We start from the raw sequence: 16,757 nt of genomic DNA on the forward strand, positions 1-16,757 counted from the left end.
CTTCCTTGGAACAGTGTGTGCATTCGTGTAGAGTAAAAGTAAATTCAGGCAGACCCACAACTCTAGCTTCAGCTCTCAGGCCGTGTAATGTAAAACCTTGTAACAAATAGGAGTTCAGACTCAAGTCCCTCACTTCATCCTGGAAAAGCTCCGTCAGCAGCACATAGAGGCTCCTGCCACTCGGGTAGTGGTTCTTGTCCCTGTGTGAAATGGCCGAGAAACAACTTGAAGGAGAAGCAGTTTATCTTAGTTCAGTCTCAGAGGCGTTAGGCAGGGCTGCCTGGCTCTGTTGTTCTGGACCTTGTGGGGGAAGTTAGAGCACCATAACAGTGGGAGCATGTGTTAGGGAAAGCTACTCACTATAGCAGGCGGAAGCAGCCCAGGGGAGGAAGGGCCCAGAGACAGACAGATCCACGAGAGACATGGTCTCTGAGACTCACTTCCTCAAACTGGGCCCTGCCTCCTAATAATCCATTGAGATGTGAATTGTTTTTATGAAGGTAGAACCCATCTTAACCAATCAGTAGCCCATCTGAATGATGATGTAACCATCTCTCACCTATATCTACCTGTGTGGGCCTTGCTCCAGCAAGAGGCAGAGCAGGCATAGAGTGACTTGCCATGGAGAAGCACAGGAACTGGACTGGACTTGGAGAATGCTGGGCTCCAGGACTTCTGCTCCCACATTTGGGCTCAGGGAGGCCTGAGAAGCAGTGGGGCACATGGGTTGTACAGAGGTGGGATGGAGACAAACCTCTGTCTGTGCCGATTTTAACACAGACCAAGGACAAGTATGAGAAGGCCCTGAAGGAACTTGATCAGACCACACCCCAGTACATGGAGAACATGGAGCAGGTGTTCGAGCAGTGCCAGCAGTTTGAAGAGAAGCGCCTGCGCTTCTTCCGGGAGGTTCTGCTGGAGGTCCAGAAGCACTTGGACCTGTCCAATGTGGCTAGGTAAGTTTCCCTGAGGCAAAAACCCCATCAGTGTGAGTCACAGGGAGGCTGGGATTGAACAGACTCGGGTGTTGCATGCAGCCTTGGATACCCAGGAGCTCCTGTTCCCAGAGCCAGCATCCAGCACAGCCATGGAAGGCTCGAAGCTGCCAGCTCCAACTGGGTCTGGACAGGAAGGGAAGCTGTCTGTTCTGGTGCCACAGCCAGGACCAGCCAGACCTGGCCTTCTGGAAATCCACCTGCACCGGTGCAGCACTGGCCAGGCCTCATGTCTTCTGCCCCAAGGACAGTCCCTTGTAGAGGTCATCTCATCCCTGCTGCCAGCTTGACCATTGATATCTTAGTGACTGTAGTCCTGGGGAGGCCAGACAGCAAGACACACTCCAGTTTGACTTGTGACACAGTGTGCCTGCATCAGGAGAGAGCCAGATAACAGGACAGAGCTAGAAATCCACTTCCTTCATCCATCCGGCAGAAGCGTTGAGAAATGAATGTCAGGTCAAAGCTTGTTGTCAGTAGAAAGCGACATCCCTTCTGTCTCCTCTAAAAAGATGGAAAGCAGTCACTGCACAGGGGCTCTGCTGTCATTTCATCTCTGAGACAGCCTGGAAAGTAAGCAGAACTGTCCCCATCTTGCTGATGAGGAAACCGAGCTGCTACACAGCTTTTAGGGGACAGGAAAGGGACGGGGCTGGGACTGTGTCCTGCTCTTCTGTGTATGAGGTCCCTTCCACGGTTTGTACTTGGCTCTGGCAAAGGCCTGAATCAGCACAGCCCGTCTCTATGTCCCAAGTCACCTCTGGGGTACATGGTGCAGTCGCTCCTAGGGCTGCTGTGACAGAATCTGCATGGCAGACAACAAGGGAAGCTCATTACTCAGTTCTAGAAGACAGAAGTCAAAAACCGAGGTGTGGCCACACTCCCCACCGAAGGCTCCAGGTCCTTCTGCCTCTTCTGGCTTGTGGGTCTGCCACAGTCCTCAGCTCTCTGGACATCTGGCCGCTTCTCTCCAGTCCTCTGGCCATCTTTCCCTGAGTATCTAGGGTAGATTTCTTCTTCTTTCTAAGGACAGCAGCCCTGCCACACCGGGGCCATTTTACTGAACCTGTTTTAAGTTGTCCACCTCCAAAAGAGCCTGTTTTCAGAAAAGGTCACATCCTGAGGTTAGGACTTCAGCTCTTGTATTTGGAGAACACAAGTCAATCCTTAGATAGAATAGGTATTATGGCCACTCAGCAGAGAAGGAAACTGAGGCTCAGAAAGAGAGAAGAACCGCCTATGTGGGTGATAACTGATCTATCAGGTCTAGCCTAGACCCGTGTCCTTGGTCGTAGGAGGCTGGACTGGGTCTCGTGGTTCTGTCTTCCTCCCATACTACCTTTCCCATGGGGAGGGAAACCTCCAGCTCTCCTGAGAGAAATGGAGGTGGCTGAGGTGGCGGCGGCGGCGGTGGCACTCTGACACTCTCCTCTAACGGCTTCTCCTCAACGTGACCTGACCTGGGGCGGGGGGCTGCACATCTGCACCCAGAGCACCCAGGATTTGATGCAGCAGGGCAAGTCTCAGTGTGCCACCTGGTTTGATACGAAGCTTATCTGGGTGGGTCCCGGGTTCTAGAGGATGGTGTCTGCATCTGTACCTGTGACACCAGGGAATGGCGTCCCTGACCTGTGTCTGGGACACTGCAGGCTGCAGAGACTCTCATGCAGGCGACGGCCTGCTGTGGCTGTGAGGAATGGTGGCTGGGCCCTGCCTTTTACAGAGCTGTCTTTCTATCTGTGATTTAGCTACAAAACCATTTACCGAGAGCTGGAACAGAACATCAAAGCAGCCGATGCAGTAGAGGATCTGAGGTGGTTCCGAGCCAACCATGGGCCAGGCATGGCCATGAACTGGCCACAGTTTGAGGTAAGATGGTTGTGTTCCTATAACTGCCCACCTGGGAAGAGACCTTTGCCCCTCTAGTTGAACTGTGAATGTTGCTCTCACTCCATGCTTTGTATATGCAGTAGTCCTGACTGGGGTAGTGTCTGGTGTCCCAGTACTATATCTGAAGTCCCCAGATACTGTCAGGTCACCCACCAGTAACACTCTACTCTTGTCCCAGACAAAAAACTTGTGCTTATCCCTCCACCCAGGGTATCCATGAAGTAAAGTGCCCAGTCTGTCCCCAGGCCTCATGTTGGGCCACAAGTACAGCCAGTAACAGTGAGCTGCTCTCCTTATCCTTTTTCTGGGGGCTTTTTCCTGCCTTGGGCTGTAAATAATCCAAGGAGTCTTGTCTCAAAATTAATTTGCCTGTTCTCCCATTTTGTGGGCTTTAGCGTCATAGTATCTTTATGTTATAAAATCCATAGGCCTGCGGATCCTGAGCCTAGGCTTTGATCACCAGGCCCACCCAGCTCCCTGCCAGCAGTGCAGAAGGAAGTGGCTATCAGCCCCCACCCTGCATCTGCTAATAAGAGTCCTCCAAGCCAGGCAGATGCCTTTAGCATGGCAGCTTTGACTTCTCTGGCCTGATAGTAGCCAGAGCCTGGGCCATATCTATGCTCACCCTTTCAGCTGTGGGACTTGAGCAAGCAGCTACCGCTTGTATGGCTTAGTTTTTACATGTTAAAGTATGAATAGCAGCTTGGGGTTATTGAAGGGCATAACCTAATCTATGATGGGTTATCACATAGATCTGGGCTCCCCGCAAGTTCCTCAGCCTTTTTTGACTGGTATCAGTCCTCACTCCCACACTTCTAATTTTTGGAAATTCATATGATTCCTCCAAATTGTGTCCCCTGCATCTACCTTACCAAGAAGTTGCAGAGCAGGTGGGGTCCTAGGAGACACTGGGGTCCAGGGCCTTTTCTAGTGAAGTGGCCATAGAGGAAGCAGTCCTTCTTCTCCTGGCACAGAGCGCTTGGAAGAAGTACACCTGAGTGGTATCTTCAGCATAGCTCATACTCAGCTCCCAGTTTCTCTAGAGTGGTACAGGACACCATGTATATGATACTCTCTTGTTCCCCTCAGGATGGCTACTATTCCAAAGGGGGGCAACAGGGAGGAAGATAGGGCTGACTGTCCTCTTGGAAGGCATACCTGACCAGAGTCTGTAGGCTCTTCTCTGTGGGTCCCTGACTAGGGACCAGCCCTCCTGTGTTCCTTCCTTATGTTCACATTAGTTACTGCTGGGTTGTCTCTGACTTTCTCTAATGAAGTTGTTTTCATTTTTCATGCCACAAGGATGAAGTAAGTTTCTGTTTTATGATTAACTCATGGATTGCCAAGCCCCTGCTGCATGTCGTCAGCCCACTTAGTCGCTTGTCTGTGGAGGCCCTGGTTCTATGGCAGAGAGTCTAACATTAGCTCTTTCTTCCAAAGTTCCTGGTGCTGATCCTGTCAGTCCCCAAGCTGCCTTGTGAGACTCCACTTAGAGTCAGAGGTCACATGGGGAACTTGAGATTCCAGCTGAGTTCTTAGCCACTTATTTCCATCCGGACAGTCGTTGATAGACAGCGTGACTTGGGTTGAGCTCCATGGGCCAAGGCTGTGACCTCTCTTTCCCTATGTCACAGATCAAAAGCCAGGTTTAATGTAGCTAAAAGGCCCTGTGACCTTGATCTTTTGTAAGCTGGAACAAAATGCACACTAAGGCAAATCGTATTTAAAATTTTAAATTTAGAGTGTGTGGGAGGAGCCCCTTGGTGGAGTTGTTTTTCTCCTTCCTTCTTTATGTGGGCTCTGGAGATTGACGTGACGTTGGCCTGTCACCCTTTCAAGGCAGATGCTTTTTTAAGTCTGATTAGCCATCTCACTGGGTTATAATTACATTTGTTTGATAAATGGAGATAGCAGGTAAGGGGAATTTTTTTGAAAAACCAAGACCTAGCCCCCTTTCCACCTGTATGTTTCAACAGTTGGTGAAAGTTTCTTGTTAGGAAAACAGAAAACCTGTGGGACACAACCTTCTGTTCTTCTCTGGTGGCTGCCAGCATGTCACTCTGATTAAAAGTGTTAAAGGTCCGCTTTGAAGACCTGAGCATTCAGTGGCTGCCTGTTGGTCTCCTTTGCTGTGCCGTAACCACTTAGCCTCTGATTTTATTTGCAGTCCTGGGTTCAGTTTCCTGTAGGCAGGCCTGCTCAGGACCCTTCAGAGAGCTGTCAACCCTGTGACGGTTTGGAGCATAAATGGAAAGGAGCCTCAGTGCCCAAGGACTAAGCCGTGTGCCTCAGCCAGGCTCCTACAGGGCTGGCTTCTGTCTCCATGACAGACTCGACCCCCAGAGCCCATGGCATAGGGGGATAGAGCCTAAGAGCAGTGGTGAACAGGGAATGGATTAGAAGGCTCCTGAGAAAGTAACCACCATCAGCCATGGATCAGTGTTTCAGTGTGTGTGTGTGGGGGGTGTTGCTGGGGATAGAATCGATGGCCTTATGTATGCTAGGCAGGCACTCTACCACTGAACTACATCCCAGCCCTCAGACCTGGGTCTCTTGTCACCCAGGTCTCATGTCCTATGAAGTCTGCCATTTCATGTCAAGGCCCTGTGGTTAAATGGGTACCGAACTTCATATCCTTTAGACCCAAAAGGCAGCTTGAGGTTTGCTGGGAAATAGGAGAGCAGGGGCCACAAGGCTGAATGTTACTAATAGCACAAGATGGGCAGCTGCTGGCTGAGCAGAGGTTTTGGACCACTGTGGTTTCCCAGAAATGAGCCTCCCATTTCTTTCCCGTGGACCGCTTGCCCAGGAGTGGTCTGCAGATCTGAATCGAACTCTCAGCCGGAGAGAGAAGAAGAAGGCTGCTGATGGTGTCACCCTAACAGGAATCAACCAGACAGGGGACCAGGCTGGACAGAACAAGCATGGCAGGTGAGCTCCAGGCACAGTGCCAGTCTGAAACTGACCATGTGGTCAGGAGTGAGGGTCTGCTGCTGGTCCTGGGATGCCACCAGCCTGGGCACTTGGGTGATTGCACATGAGACAGGGACCCCAAGAACAGATGTCCTGGAAACTCTGAGCTCTGGGTGAAGCCTCTCTCAATTCTCTTTCTGCTGGCTGCTAGAGTTCCTGTAAGATCCAGAGAATGCCTTTTGCACCTTGTACCTGTACTGGTAAAGGAGGTGCTGGTGTTAGCTGCTTGTGTTCATCTGCATGGTGCAGCCCTGGTGGAAACAGCACCTAGAGACCTGATGTCAGTGGCACCATCCTGTGGGGACTTCTGTGTGAGGTGCCAGGAGATGCAGGACAGTGGGGGATGGTCGCTCACATGTCCCCTTACTTAGTGGTAGTTATTTCTGAATAGGCTCAGGGTGTATGTAACTCAGCAACAGATCATTTGTCAGGCAAGTAAAGGCCCTAGGTTGAGTCCCAGCACCCTGAATACTCCCTTGTTCCCAAGGACAGAAGTCTGACTTGATTGTCTAAAAAGACTTGTGGATAGGAGTACCAACTGTTATCATTAGAACCTTCAGGAAAGTGTGTGCTGTAGGACTTGGCTAGAGGTTTCTGTGCCATGCTTAGGTAATTGTCACCTTAGCTCAGGTTCCAGGGACATGCTTATGGCCCAGCACTAAGCCCCCTGTCCTCCCAGGCTCCCCAGTCACACATGGCTGTCCCTGCTCAGCTGCTGTGCTCAGAGGCTGTGTAGAGAGCTCTGTCTTGAGGGCCCAGCCTCAGAATCAAGCCGTGCTCCCCAGTGTGCTCAGTGCTAGGGGGAGGAAGGAAGGAACTGGGACTCAGAGGAGATGCTGTGAACTAGTGGCTGGCCAGAGAGGATGCACCAGGTCAGTGCACAGCACTGAGTCCCTCAGAAAAGTCAGCTAGAGCAGGCAGCCCAGGAGGGCAGAGGGTCTGGTGGTGTCCAGCGACTGCCTGTACAGTACAGACAACCAGCCAGGGCCACTCTGTAGCATCTGGGCTTTCCCGCCCTCCCCTGATGGCTCTGGGGTAGTAGCTGCTCAGTTTTATGCTGCCCAAATCCCTGGTCACTGGGGTGGGTGGCAGTTTTAGCCAAGGGAGCCCACCCAGGGTGACTCTTCCTATACGTTTTTCTTGTGGTGGCTCTCCGATAGAGCTCTACACCCTGCAGCCCCTTCATTCGGCCCCCTGCTAGTACCCAGTGTCTCTGGCTGACACTAAGCTGGGAGACAGTTGGCAAAGTTACAGGAGAGTGCTAGAGGGCCCTCCTGTGCACAAGCCATAGTTCTGACTGGAAGCTCCAGAACCAGGGAGCTGACCATTGACCTGTTAGTAGTTAGAGGGGCACTGGAGAGCTGAGGAGCTCCCTGCTCCATAGATACGTCCTTCTGGGGCTGCTGCTTCCTAGAGGAGCTCCCCCATCCATTTTCCCACTGACTAAACCTTGCGTGGGAATGAGGGGTAGGAGACTGGAGAAACCCTGGCCCAGGAAGTGCTGTGCACCTGTGGTGGACAGTTAACTTGTAGATGATCAAGGTATAGTGACACATTGAAGTATAGCCACGTGTCCCACTAACAGAATCTTTTGGTCAGTCACCATCCTCCTTATCAGACGAGGGAGGAGCTGCTGGAACTCTAGAGATACTGTCACTGTCTTCTGCAGCTGCAGTCACCAGGGCCCTCAGTGGGCCCCAAGCTGTGATCCCTGAAAGCTCTCTTTCTCCCCATAGCAACCTTAGTGTCCCGAGCAACCCCGCCCAGCCCACGCAGTTACAGTCCAGCTACAACCCCTTCGAGGACGAGGACGACACGGGCAGCACCGTCAGTGAGAAGGAGGACATTAAGGCCAAAAAGTTGGTGAACACACACTTCCCTCTGGCTTCCACCTCACTCTCTGTGTGTCTCCTTTCTCTCTATCCAGGGGTCTCTCGGGGTCTCACCCCTCAGCACTTCAGTAATGCATGAGTCCTGCAGGACCTGGGCGCCTGCCCTCTGTATTCCAGGCCTGCTGGGACAGTGCCAGGCCTCTCCACCTCTCTGGGAGGGCACAGCTAACACTCTTTGGTTGCTTTTCCTCTGTCTTTTGTTAACCCTTTAAGGCCTGAGCAGCATCACTACAGGAAGACAGACAGGCAGTCTAAGCTGGGGAAGCTGCTGAAGTGGGTCATGGTCTACCTGCAGGCACTACTCTGGGGTATTGGCAACCCCCAGCTTCTTTTGAGGGCTCAGAGGGCCTGGCTGCACCTGCCCGTGGGGCAGGAACTCTGGGTGGGGACCTCATATTCTCTATCAGTCTCGTCCGTGCTAAGAGCCTCATGTCATCCTCTGTTGCAGTGTGAGCAGCTACGAGAAGACTCAGAATTACCCTACTGACTGGTCTGACGATGAGTCTAACAACCCTTTCTCTTCCACGGATGCCAATGGGGACTCGAACCCATTTGATGAGGATACTACCTCAGGAACGGAAGTGCGAGTTCGGGCCCTCTATGACTATGAGGGGCAGGAACACGATGAGCTGAGTTTCAAGGCTGGTAGGTGACCTTCCCAAATACCCACCCTGGGAAAGGAGGCATCCAGCCTGCTGAGGGGACTTGTCTTTTGTTCTGGAACTCTTGTAAAGTTCCTACAAGTTTCATGTGTTGGTCTTAACTACAGTACCTTCCCCACCCAATCTTTGCGTGTCCCCTTTTCCCAACCAGGGAGATGATAATAGGTTGTTCATGTTGGGGCCGTCGAAGGCCATCTCTGACTTGTGCTTTGCTAACCATTGACCTTCACTGTCTGCTGACTGTTAGTCACTGGCTGATGGTACCACCTCTGATTTTACAGGTATCTCTGTGCTGTTGATTATATTAAGACCTCTGTGTTCTGATGTTTATGTGATTAACTGTCTCAGGGTTAACTATCAAAGCCATCGAACTATAGCTGCAGTCTTTCTTGGGTACCTCATTGTTAGCTCGTTGTCTCTGGTCTTTTAGGCAGAAGCTTCTTGCAAGAAGCTATGCTTACAGTTTGGCCTGTCATTAGAAGCGAGATTATAAGGACAAGAGTGACTTAAGTGTGTCCTTCAGAGCCTTTGGGGGCTAGTCAGAATGCCACCACTGTGTAGCTGGGGTAGCTCATGCTGCCTCCTAGTCCTCTTGTTTCTCCTCTTTCGGTACTGCAGACTTTGTTGTGCTAATCTTTTTAGCCCCCACCTCTGTCCTCACTGTGAGCCAAGGCGGTTTTCACCATGCAGGTTTTCCTTACTGCCCCCAGAGAGTGAGCTCTTGTGTCCTCATAGCACAGCACACTCGTGCTCTCTGCATCCTGGGCACCTTGTGTGTTCCTGGGAGCCTCATGTGTTAGCACTCAGGCCTCGGTGGTCTCTTCATCTGCAAATGGAAGCGTCGAGAGAGAAGACCCTGTTTGCCCAGGTCTCTGCCAGGCCAGCAGTAGCTCAAGAAGCAAAACCTCAAAGGGCCGCAGGAATGAGCCCCAAGGACACCTTGAGCCACCACACAGATTGAAAACATGGGGGCGTGTTGCTAAGCGAGGCAGCCCAGGACACACAGGACAGGCACAAGGCTGAGCCTGGTGCTGTTACAACCTGGACTGCTACTTGCTCCAGGCTTACTCTGAGAGCTGCCATCTTCAGATCCCAGTGGTCTCTGTGACAGAAGCTTTGAATACAGTGTAGTAGTGAAATATCCAGGGTCTTGCCTCAACTTCAGGAAGCTGCCTATCCCTCTGCCCTGGAGACCCTCTGAGGATCTGTCTAGAAGCATGTTCCACATCCACATGGGATTTGGATGCACAGGTGAGGCCCACCCTGTCACTAAAGCAACCCTCTTTTTGTCTTGCAGGGGATGAGCTGACCAAGATAGAGGATGAGGATGAGCAGGGTTGGTGCAAGGGACGCTTGGACAGCGGCCAGGTTGGCCTATACCCTGCCAACTACGTCGAGGCTATCCAGTGACAGGCCATGGGCAGGCTGGTGGAGAGACGGAAGTGGGCCTTCAGGAGCTCCGTTGGCCTCGGCCTGTGCAGCGACACCTCTAGTTCCCCCAGCAGCCGTCTAGGCATCCACTCCACCTGCAAAAGATGATGGTTCTGTTGTTCTTGGCTTCCTGGTGTATTTGAAGGCAGATGAGCTGGTGATTTCACTGGGGACTTGGCCCCTTTCCAAGCACATCTGGGCAGATATAGGCACAGGAAGAAACACATGATCCAACAGCAAAAGCCAAGCCCCTCCCTACCCCTACCAGCTCTCTGTATCATGGATCTGCACCTTCTTGCCCTTGCCTCTCCTGAGTCAATGACGGATCACACTGATTCTTGTTACACTGATTATTTTCTCTGATGAGTCCCTACCTGCAAGTTCAGTGAACAGACTTTAACGCCATTTTCTGAGTAAAGAGTTTGAGTTTTTAATTTAAAGGCAATGTACAGTTATACTTTTTTATATGCTCTTCCAGTCACGTAAATTATGGCCTAGATTGATCCGAGATGTTCTCTATGTAAGGTGTCTCCATTTCTCTGCTTTGTCCAGATGTGGGGCTGCTGCAGCAGGGGTTCCATGGCAAGTGCCAGTTGCAGGGGTACCGTTTTGCAGCATTCCCCAACATCACCATGTTTAGAAATTATTTTCACTATTCTTGCTTCAGTTTTTACAGATTAACAGTTTTATTAGTGATTTGGAAAGTTAAAAGAAGACTAACTTTTCAAAGCAGCTGCATCTGTAGATTAAGATGCTTTCCATTAGACTCATGTCTTGATGTATATCTGTATATATTATTTGATATTCAGAGAATCTATAAAGCTCACCTACTGTTGAAATGAGAGTTGGTGGCTTCTGACAGCAGGTATTGTTACCTGCTTGAAGCCCATGGCATTGAGGACAGGCATGGCTGGCCGACAGCCTCCTCCCAGTTAAGATGTGGCTCTGGCCTCTGAGTGGAGGCTGCTGAGAAGACTAATTCTCACTGGCCAGAGCTCCAGCTCCATGGCAGAGTGCTGGAAAAGCTCCCAGGTCTTTGCTGTCGTCACAGGCTTCACAGTCCTGTGCCACAGTGCACTGGAGAGTTCAAGGGGTTCCACCCCCAGCACACGTCCCTCCAGGTACCCTTGTCCTCCAGTACAGTGGGACTGCTCTGAGCCCCAGGGACAGGCTGGGGGCCTTGATTTTGTTAGCTCAGACAGTGTGCAGCATTGCACATCAGCAGCTTGTGTTTCTCAGTGTTTGCCATGAGCGCCCTGTCACTGTGGCTGTGTGTCATGACAACTTACCAGCAGAAATCCTTGTTCCTCAGCTATCGTCCTTGATGTTTAGAAAGTCCTTTAAATGTATAGTATTTTAGAAGAAGAACAAATCAATAAAGAGTTGATCTTGAGCGTTTGACAGGCCCTTTCTTTGCATCCACCTCATGTTCACACAGCTGATAGACCTGTCTCTGGGGCACAGCAACTAAAACAGGGCAAGACCTCGTACACAGGACGTCTTCTCAGGGCCACCTCTCAGTGTTCCGCCACCAGAGGCTGAGGACTTGAGGCACCTTGGGCATCCCTGGGGAGGGTCTCCCTGGTGCTGCCCTCTCCCCTGACCTAACAGAACAAGACCAGCAGCCACTCTTCCCCATACCTGTGCGTACCCACTGTGTTGACACTTGTGTGTCACTGTTGTGTTTTCTGCAGATAGCTGGTCTCTGGGTGTAGTGTGAACAACGCAGGTCCCAGCTGGTCCTAGGTGCACAGAAAATCTCCAAGAACCTTGTATCCTAGTGGGATCAACTGAGGAAATCAAGCCAGGCTTGGTAGCCCTGACCAGTCTAGTGAGAAGGTCCTTGTCATGGTAATGACCACCTATGCTGGGAACCTGTCACTACCCTTGGCTGCCCTTTCCACACCACCCGGGTTGGGACCCTTGCCCTTGGCCTTCCATAGCCCCTAAGCTGACTCTAGTAGGATGAAGTAAGCCCCAGACCCTACCTGGACAGGAGTTCCTTGAGAGCTAGCAAGGAGGCATCTCATGGTACCCACCAAGCCCTGCTCATCCCCACTGTAATGTAAGCATAGCCCAGTGACCAGGCTGCAGTCTGGCTCTGCCATGGCCAGAGCTAAAACAGTGGTCTTCAAAGGTCTCTGCAGATAGACAACAGAGCTACCCAGACAGACCTGTCTCTGCTTAGACTAGTCTCTCCTAGCCTGCCCTAAGGAGCCTGTGGGGCTGGGCCATGGCAGGCTATTAGGGCAGACCTGTAACTCATCAGGATGGGGATAAGGAAGGTTTATAAAGAACCCCATGGACACCATACCAACTCCCTCGTGATTCAGAGGAAAACTGAGGAAGGTGAGACTTGCCCATGGACACAGCAAACAGCCGGGACATATAAACCAGGTTGCCTCTCCTGGCAGGGGAAGAGATTGACTCATTTGTCCACCAGGTAGTTATCCCCAAATACACACACTCATTGATTGAGTACCTATTGTGTGCTGGACTGTGCTGGACTTCAGCAGTCCAAGCATAAAGCAGAACCAGTGGGTACCCTTGGGAAGATGACAAATCAGCTCCACACTGGGAAAAGAATGTCCCTGGTCATAGATGTACCCTGGAAGTCTCCAGATATCAAGATGGGCAGATGTTTCTAGTCCAGCGCTAGAACAGATGAGGTAAAGTACTCCTTGGTCCTTACACTGTTTCCCCCTCCCCATTCCAGTACCAAGCATCCTGAGTCTGTCTGTCCTTCTCCCCTCTCTAGGTGGTTGAGCTGGACAACAGAGACAGCACCTTGACCCTGGCAAGTTCCTGAGCCTCATTTCTGCCAAAGGAGATCAGTTAGGATGACTGACTGTGGGTGTCCAGGAGCCAAAAGAGCCAGCCAGGCGCGCTCCCTGGGTCGTAGCTGCTCTTGGGACTGCCTGCTTTACCACCACCGTCTCTCCCCTTTGCTCCCTCACACAGGACCTTTCCTGGAACCTTCTCCAAGACGGGGTAGTTCTACGCCCTCCCCATCCAGTCTCCAGATACCTACAAGAGACCTGGGCCCTGGGCACCCATATAAATGGGTGGGTGGGCAGCGACCTCTCAGTCTTTCTAGTAGAAAGAGGCAGAAGGGCCCTAGGGCCAGGATGAAACCAGACCCAAATTTTCTACCGTGAAAAGAACCAGAACTGGGGTGGAGATGGCTCCAAAGCACTGAACAGGCTGGACCAGGCCAAGCTCAGTCTGGGCCAGCCTGTGAGTGGAGTACCAAACTCGGCGTCAGAGAACCACCACTACAGGGTAGATGTGTCTCTAGTATTTGTTGGTTGACAGCCTCCCACTACAGTGATAGCTTTTTAGAAGAGGATATTGGCTGAGGTGATTGGGTCATGAGGGGGAAGCCCTTAGGATAGGATTAGTGCCCTTATAAAGGAGGCCCAAGGGGTCTTGTCCATCCCTCCCACCTGTGAGGACACAGCTAGGAAGCACTATCTAGAAAGTGGCTGTGATTTGCTGTCTGGTGTAACAGGATCCTGTGCCCAAGCAAGGATCCTGGTGCGTGACCCTAGTCACCTGAGCCCTTGCAGAGCGCTCTTGAGTTCCTGAGCCTTGCTTTGCTGGTCTCTGAATGGAGCCTTAAGAGTAGACATCTGTATTCTCACTCTGTGTGGGACCCTGTCCTAAACTCTCTTAACATCTGCTGAGTAATTGTAATGGCAGCCCCATGTACTAGGTAGTGTTAGCTTTACTTCATAGACGAGGAAACTGAGGCACCAAGAGGCAACGTGACCAAAGTGGGAAAGCTACCATTGCAACAGAGTAAGCTTCAGATCAGGCATGATAGCCCAGGGTCCTTCAAGCTGGACTGTTGTTGGCCTGGGAGCACCTGCCTCAGAGGACACAGTACTGGGCCCCTTGCCTGTCTGTACCCACTAGTGCCCATGACACTTAGTGCCACGCATGGTGGGTGCATACCTTTAATCTTGGGAGGCAGAGACAAGGGGATCTCTCTGAGTTTGAGGCCAGCCTCATATACATGGTGAATTCTAGATACATAATGAGACCTTGTCTGAAACAACAACAACAACAAAAACTTCACCCAGCTGGGCCAGGAGTACCTAGTTCCAGAGCCATCTGATTCGAAATGCTCCTCATCCTCTCCACAGCCTGTGGTTGCTCACCCCTTGTTGATCCCCTCACCAGCCAAAATACAGAACTCTCAAATTTGCCCATCTTCCCACTCAACTTTATACCCTCAGTTCCTAGAAACCACTACTGTTTTTGTACATGGTCTTAACTGTGTAGCCCAGGCTAGCCTCAACCTCGTAAACAATCCACCTGCCTCAGCTTCCTCATAGGCATGAGCTGCCATGCCCAGCAAGTACTGATCTATTTTCTCTCTATAGTTCTTACCATTTCCAAAATGTATTCTGAATAGGATCATATCAAGGGTAGCCCTTGGGGCTGGAAACATGGCTCAGTGATTGAGCAGATTGGAGCTCAGATGTCCAGAGCTCCCAGAACATGCCAGGCAGATGTGGCATCCCACCTATGATTCAGGCCTCAGAAAGCAGAGACAGGACCCTCAAAGTAACAAGCTAACTAGATACACTAGAGGTGTCAAAAAGCACCTTTGAGGCAAGGTCTGCTTGAGAGACCCTGCCTCAAAGAATAAGGTGAAGAGCAATTGAGTCCCAAGGTTAACCTTGGGCCTCCACATGCACATATATTCATAGACACACCCATCTGCACATGTGCATGCACTCACATGTGAGCATGCATACACATATATACCATATATATATATGAAAAGAGAAGCTGGTCTACTTTCCGACATTACTTTTTGGAGATTCATCCATGTAGTTTTGTGTGCTAGTGTTTTGTTCCTTCTTATGGATAGTTTCCATTGAAGAACACACTCAGATTCATTCATCCAATTGAAGGAGATTTGATTTGTTCCTAGTATTTGAGGATAATAAATACACAAATACAGAATTTGGGGGCCTTGGGAAATGGCTCATTTGCTCTGCAAGCCTGAAGACCTGAGTTCAGATCCCCAGCACCTATATAAATGCTGAATGGGCACAGCAGCCTGCTTATAATTTCAGCCCTCAGACAGTGAAAACAAGCTGGCTAGCTAGACTAGCCACTGGGAGCTCTAGGTTCAAGTGAGAGGCTCTGCCCCCAATGAATGAGGTGGAGAAGTATGAGGGAAAACATCCTGAGCTACCATAACCAAGTGTACACGCATGTATATACACACATGCATTCACACACCACACTCACCAAAAAAAGCACAGGATTTTCTGTCTGTGTCACGTCAATTATTTTTGCTTTAAATTACATATTAATGAAGCTATTCCATTTATTCCATTAAGAGGTAATGGTATGGGAGTGAGAACAGGGAGGATGGGGAACCCGTAGCTGATATGTGAGATTAAGTTAATAAAATAAAAATATGAAAGCAAAAAAAAAAAGAGGTAATGGTGTTAACTTCTGATCTTTCTTTAAAATCCAGCAATCAATCACTAAATTTATTTATTTATTGAGTTTTTCAAGACAGGGTTTCTCTGTGTAGCCTTGGCTGTCCTGGAACTCGTTCTGTAGACCAGACTGACCTCTAACTCAGAGATCTGCTTGCCTCTGCCTCCCTAGTGCTGGGATTAAAGGCATGCACCACCACCACCACCGCCCGGCAAATCACTATATTTTTCAGTGTCTTAAGTGTGCACAACCTGAGAATAGAGAGGTTAGTAGAATCAAATGAGGTTGCTCATGATTCAGTGAGTTTATTTCCAGTTGGGTCTGACCTACACAGAAGTTGATGTGCTCTCTTTCAGCACCAGTCACTGGTAGTGTCTTCCAGAGGCCAGGGACAGAAGCTGTTGCTATTCTCATTGGATTTCAGTCTGTGACTGTCTGGGTACATGTACCCTCCATTCTGGTGGCAGTTGGACCAAGTCCAGCCCTGGCTTATAAACACACACACTCCCTGCAGCCACCCCGCTTACCTCAAGACTGGCTCATTGGACAGGCTGAGTGAGTCTTCCGTTTCTGAAGTGGAAATGTGGTGCCACAGGCGTTTGGAGGACTTTACTGGAAATTGCTCTCCAGCCCTAAACCTTTATATGGGTTGTCAAACTCTGTCCTTGGGCATGACACAGGCCATTGCTGTCCCCGGTGAAGGGGAGAGAGGACTCAGCCACCCCATGAGGGCCTAGTGGCAGACCTCTCCAACTTCTCAAGGCCCATCAACCCATGTCCCTTCCAGAGGCTAGAGTAGCGTCAGTGATTACTGGCGTGGGAGCTTTTCTTGAGTGCTGCCCATAACTGCCCACTCACTGGGAGGTCATTCTCTACCCCACCACCACCACCACCACCACAGTGCTCCTGTAAATGACCCTAAAGCCATTGGTTTGGTCTGCTTGATCTGGGTGGAACTTTGTTGTTATTGTCATCAGTGCCCTTCCTAGGGTGAAGACATAATAAAATGTGTCTCTAGGAAATGTTAACAGAACGGTGTAGATGAGCCAATGGCACCTCTAGAGAAGAACATGCTGAACGCCGAAGCGCTGGGAAGCAGCCAGCTGAACTGGGACAAGAAGCTGGGCAGGGTTGAACTTGAATCGCAAACCTGTTTGACTCCTGCCACAACACCCTACCCGGGGCCACGTTTTCCAACTACCCTACACTCACCCTAGTAAAAGAGGCACCTGCTCCAGAGTTCCAGCCTTCCGGCTACTGGTATCCTGTAAGGTTGGGATGGAGCCCCATGTGCGAGTTAAGCTTGGGGGTGCTGGAAAGATGGCTCATCGTTTAAGAAAGTGGACTGCTCTTCTAGAGGATCTGAGTTCCTTTTCACTGAGCTCCAGGACTCCCAGGGTACCTACATGCATATACACAGACATGCATAATTAATGCCAGGGAGGCCC

The 16,757-nt window shown here is 50.7% G+C and overlaps 1 protein-coding gene across 6 annotated transcripts in view; it reads left to right on the forward strand.

Annotated features, from left to right (window-relative positions):
* Pacsin2 (protein kinase C and casein kinase substrate in neurons 2) overlaps positions 1-11,241 on the forward strand; it is a 103,902-nt gene extending 92,661 nt beyond the window's left edge. For 3 of the 6 annotated variants that reach the window (XM_037197501.1, XM_028856732.2, XM_028856731.2), the window contains 7 exons: positions 781-956; positions 2,744-2,864; positions 4,188-4,193; positions 5,695-5,816; positions 7,595-7,717; positions 8,199-8,395; positions 9,710-11,241. In XM_037197501.1, the coding sequence (XP_037053396.1) occupies positions 781-956; positions 2,744-2,864; positions 4,188-4,193; positions 5,695-5,816; positions 7,595-7,717; positions 8,199-8,395; positions 9,710-9,822 (858 nt within the window). In that variant the 3' untranslated portion in view covers positions 9,823-11,241. The remainder of the gene's footprint in view (positions 1-780; positions 957-2,743; positions 2,865-4,187; positions 4,194-5,694; positions 5,817-7,594; positions 7,718-8,198; positions 8,396-9,709) is intronic. The other 3 variants (XM_028856735.2, XM_028856734.2, XM_028856736.2) reach the window with 3 other exon arrangements.
* The last annotated feature ends 5,516 nt before the right edge of the window (positions 11,242-16,757 follow it).

The sequence above is a fragment of the Peromyscus leucopus genome, chromosome 20 (genome assembly GCF_004664715.2).
Source record: "Peromyscus leucopus breed LL Stock chromosome 20, UCI_PerLeu_2.1, whole genome shotgun sequence".
Classification (NCBI taxonomy): domain Eukaryota; kingdom Metazoa; phylum Chordata; class Mammalia; order Rodentia; family Cricetidae; genus Peromyscus; species Peromyscus leucopus.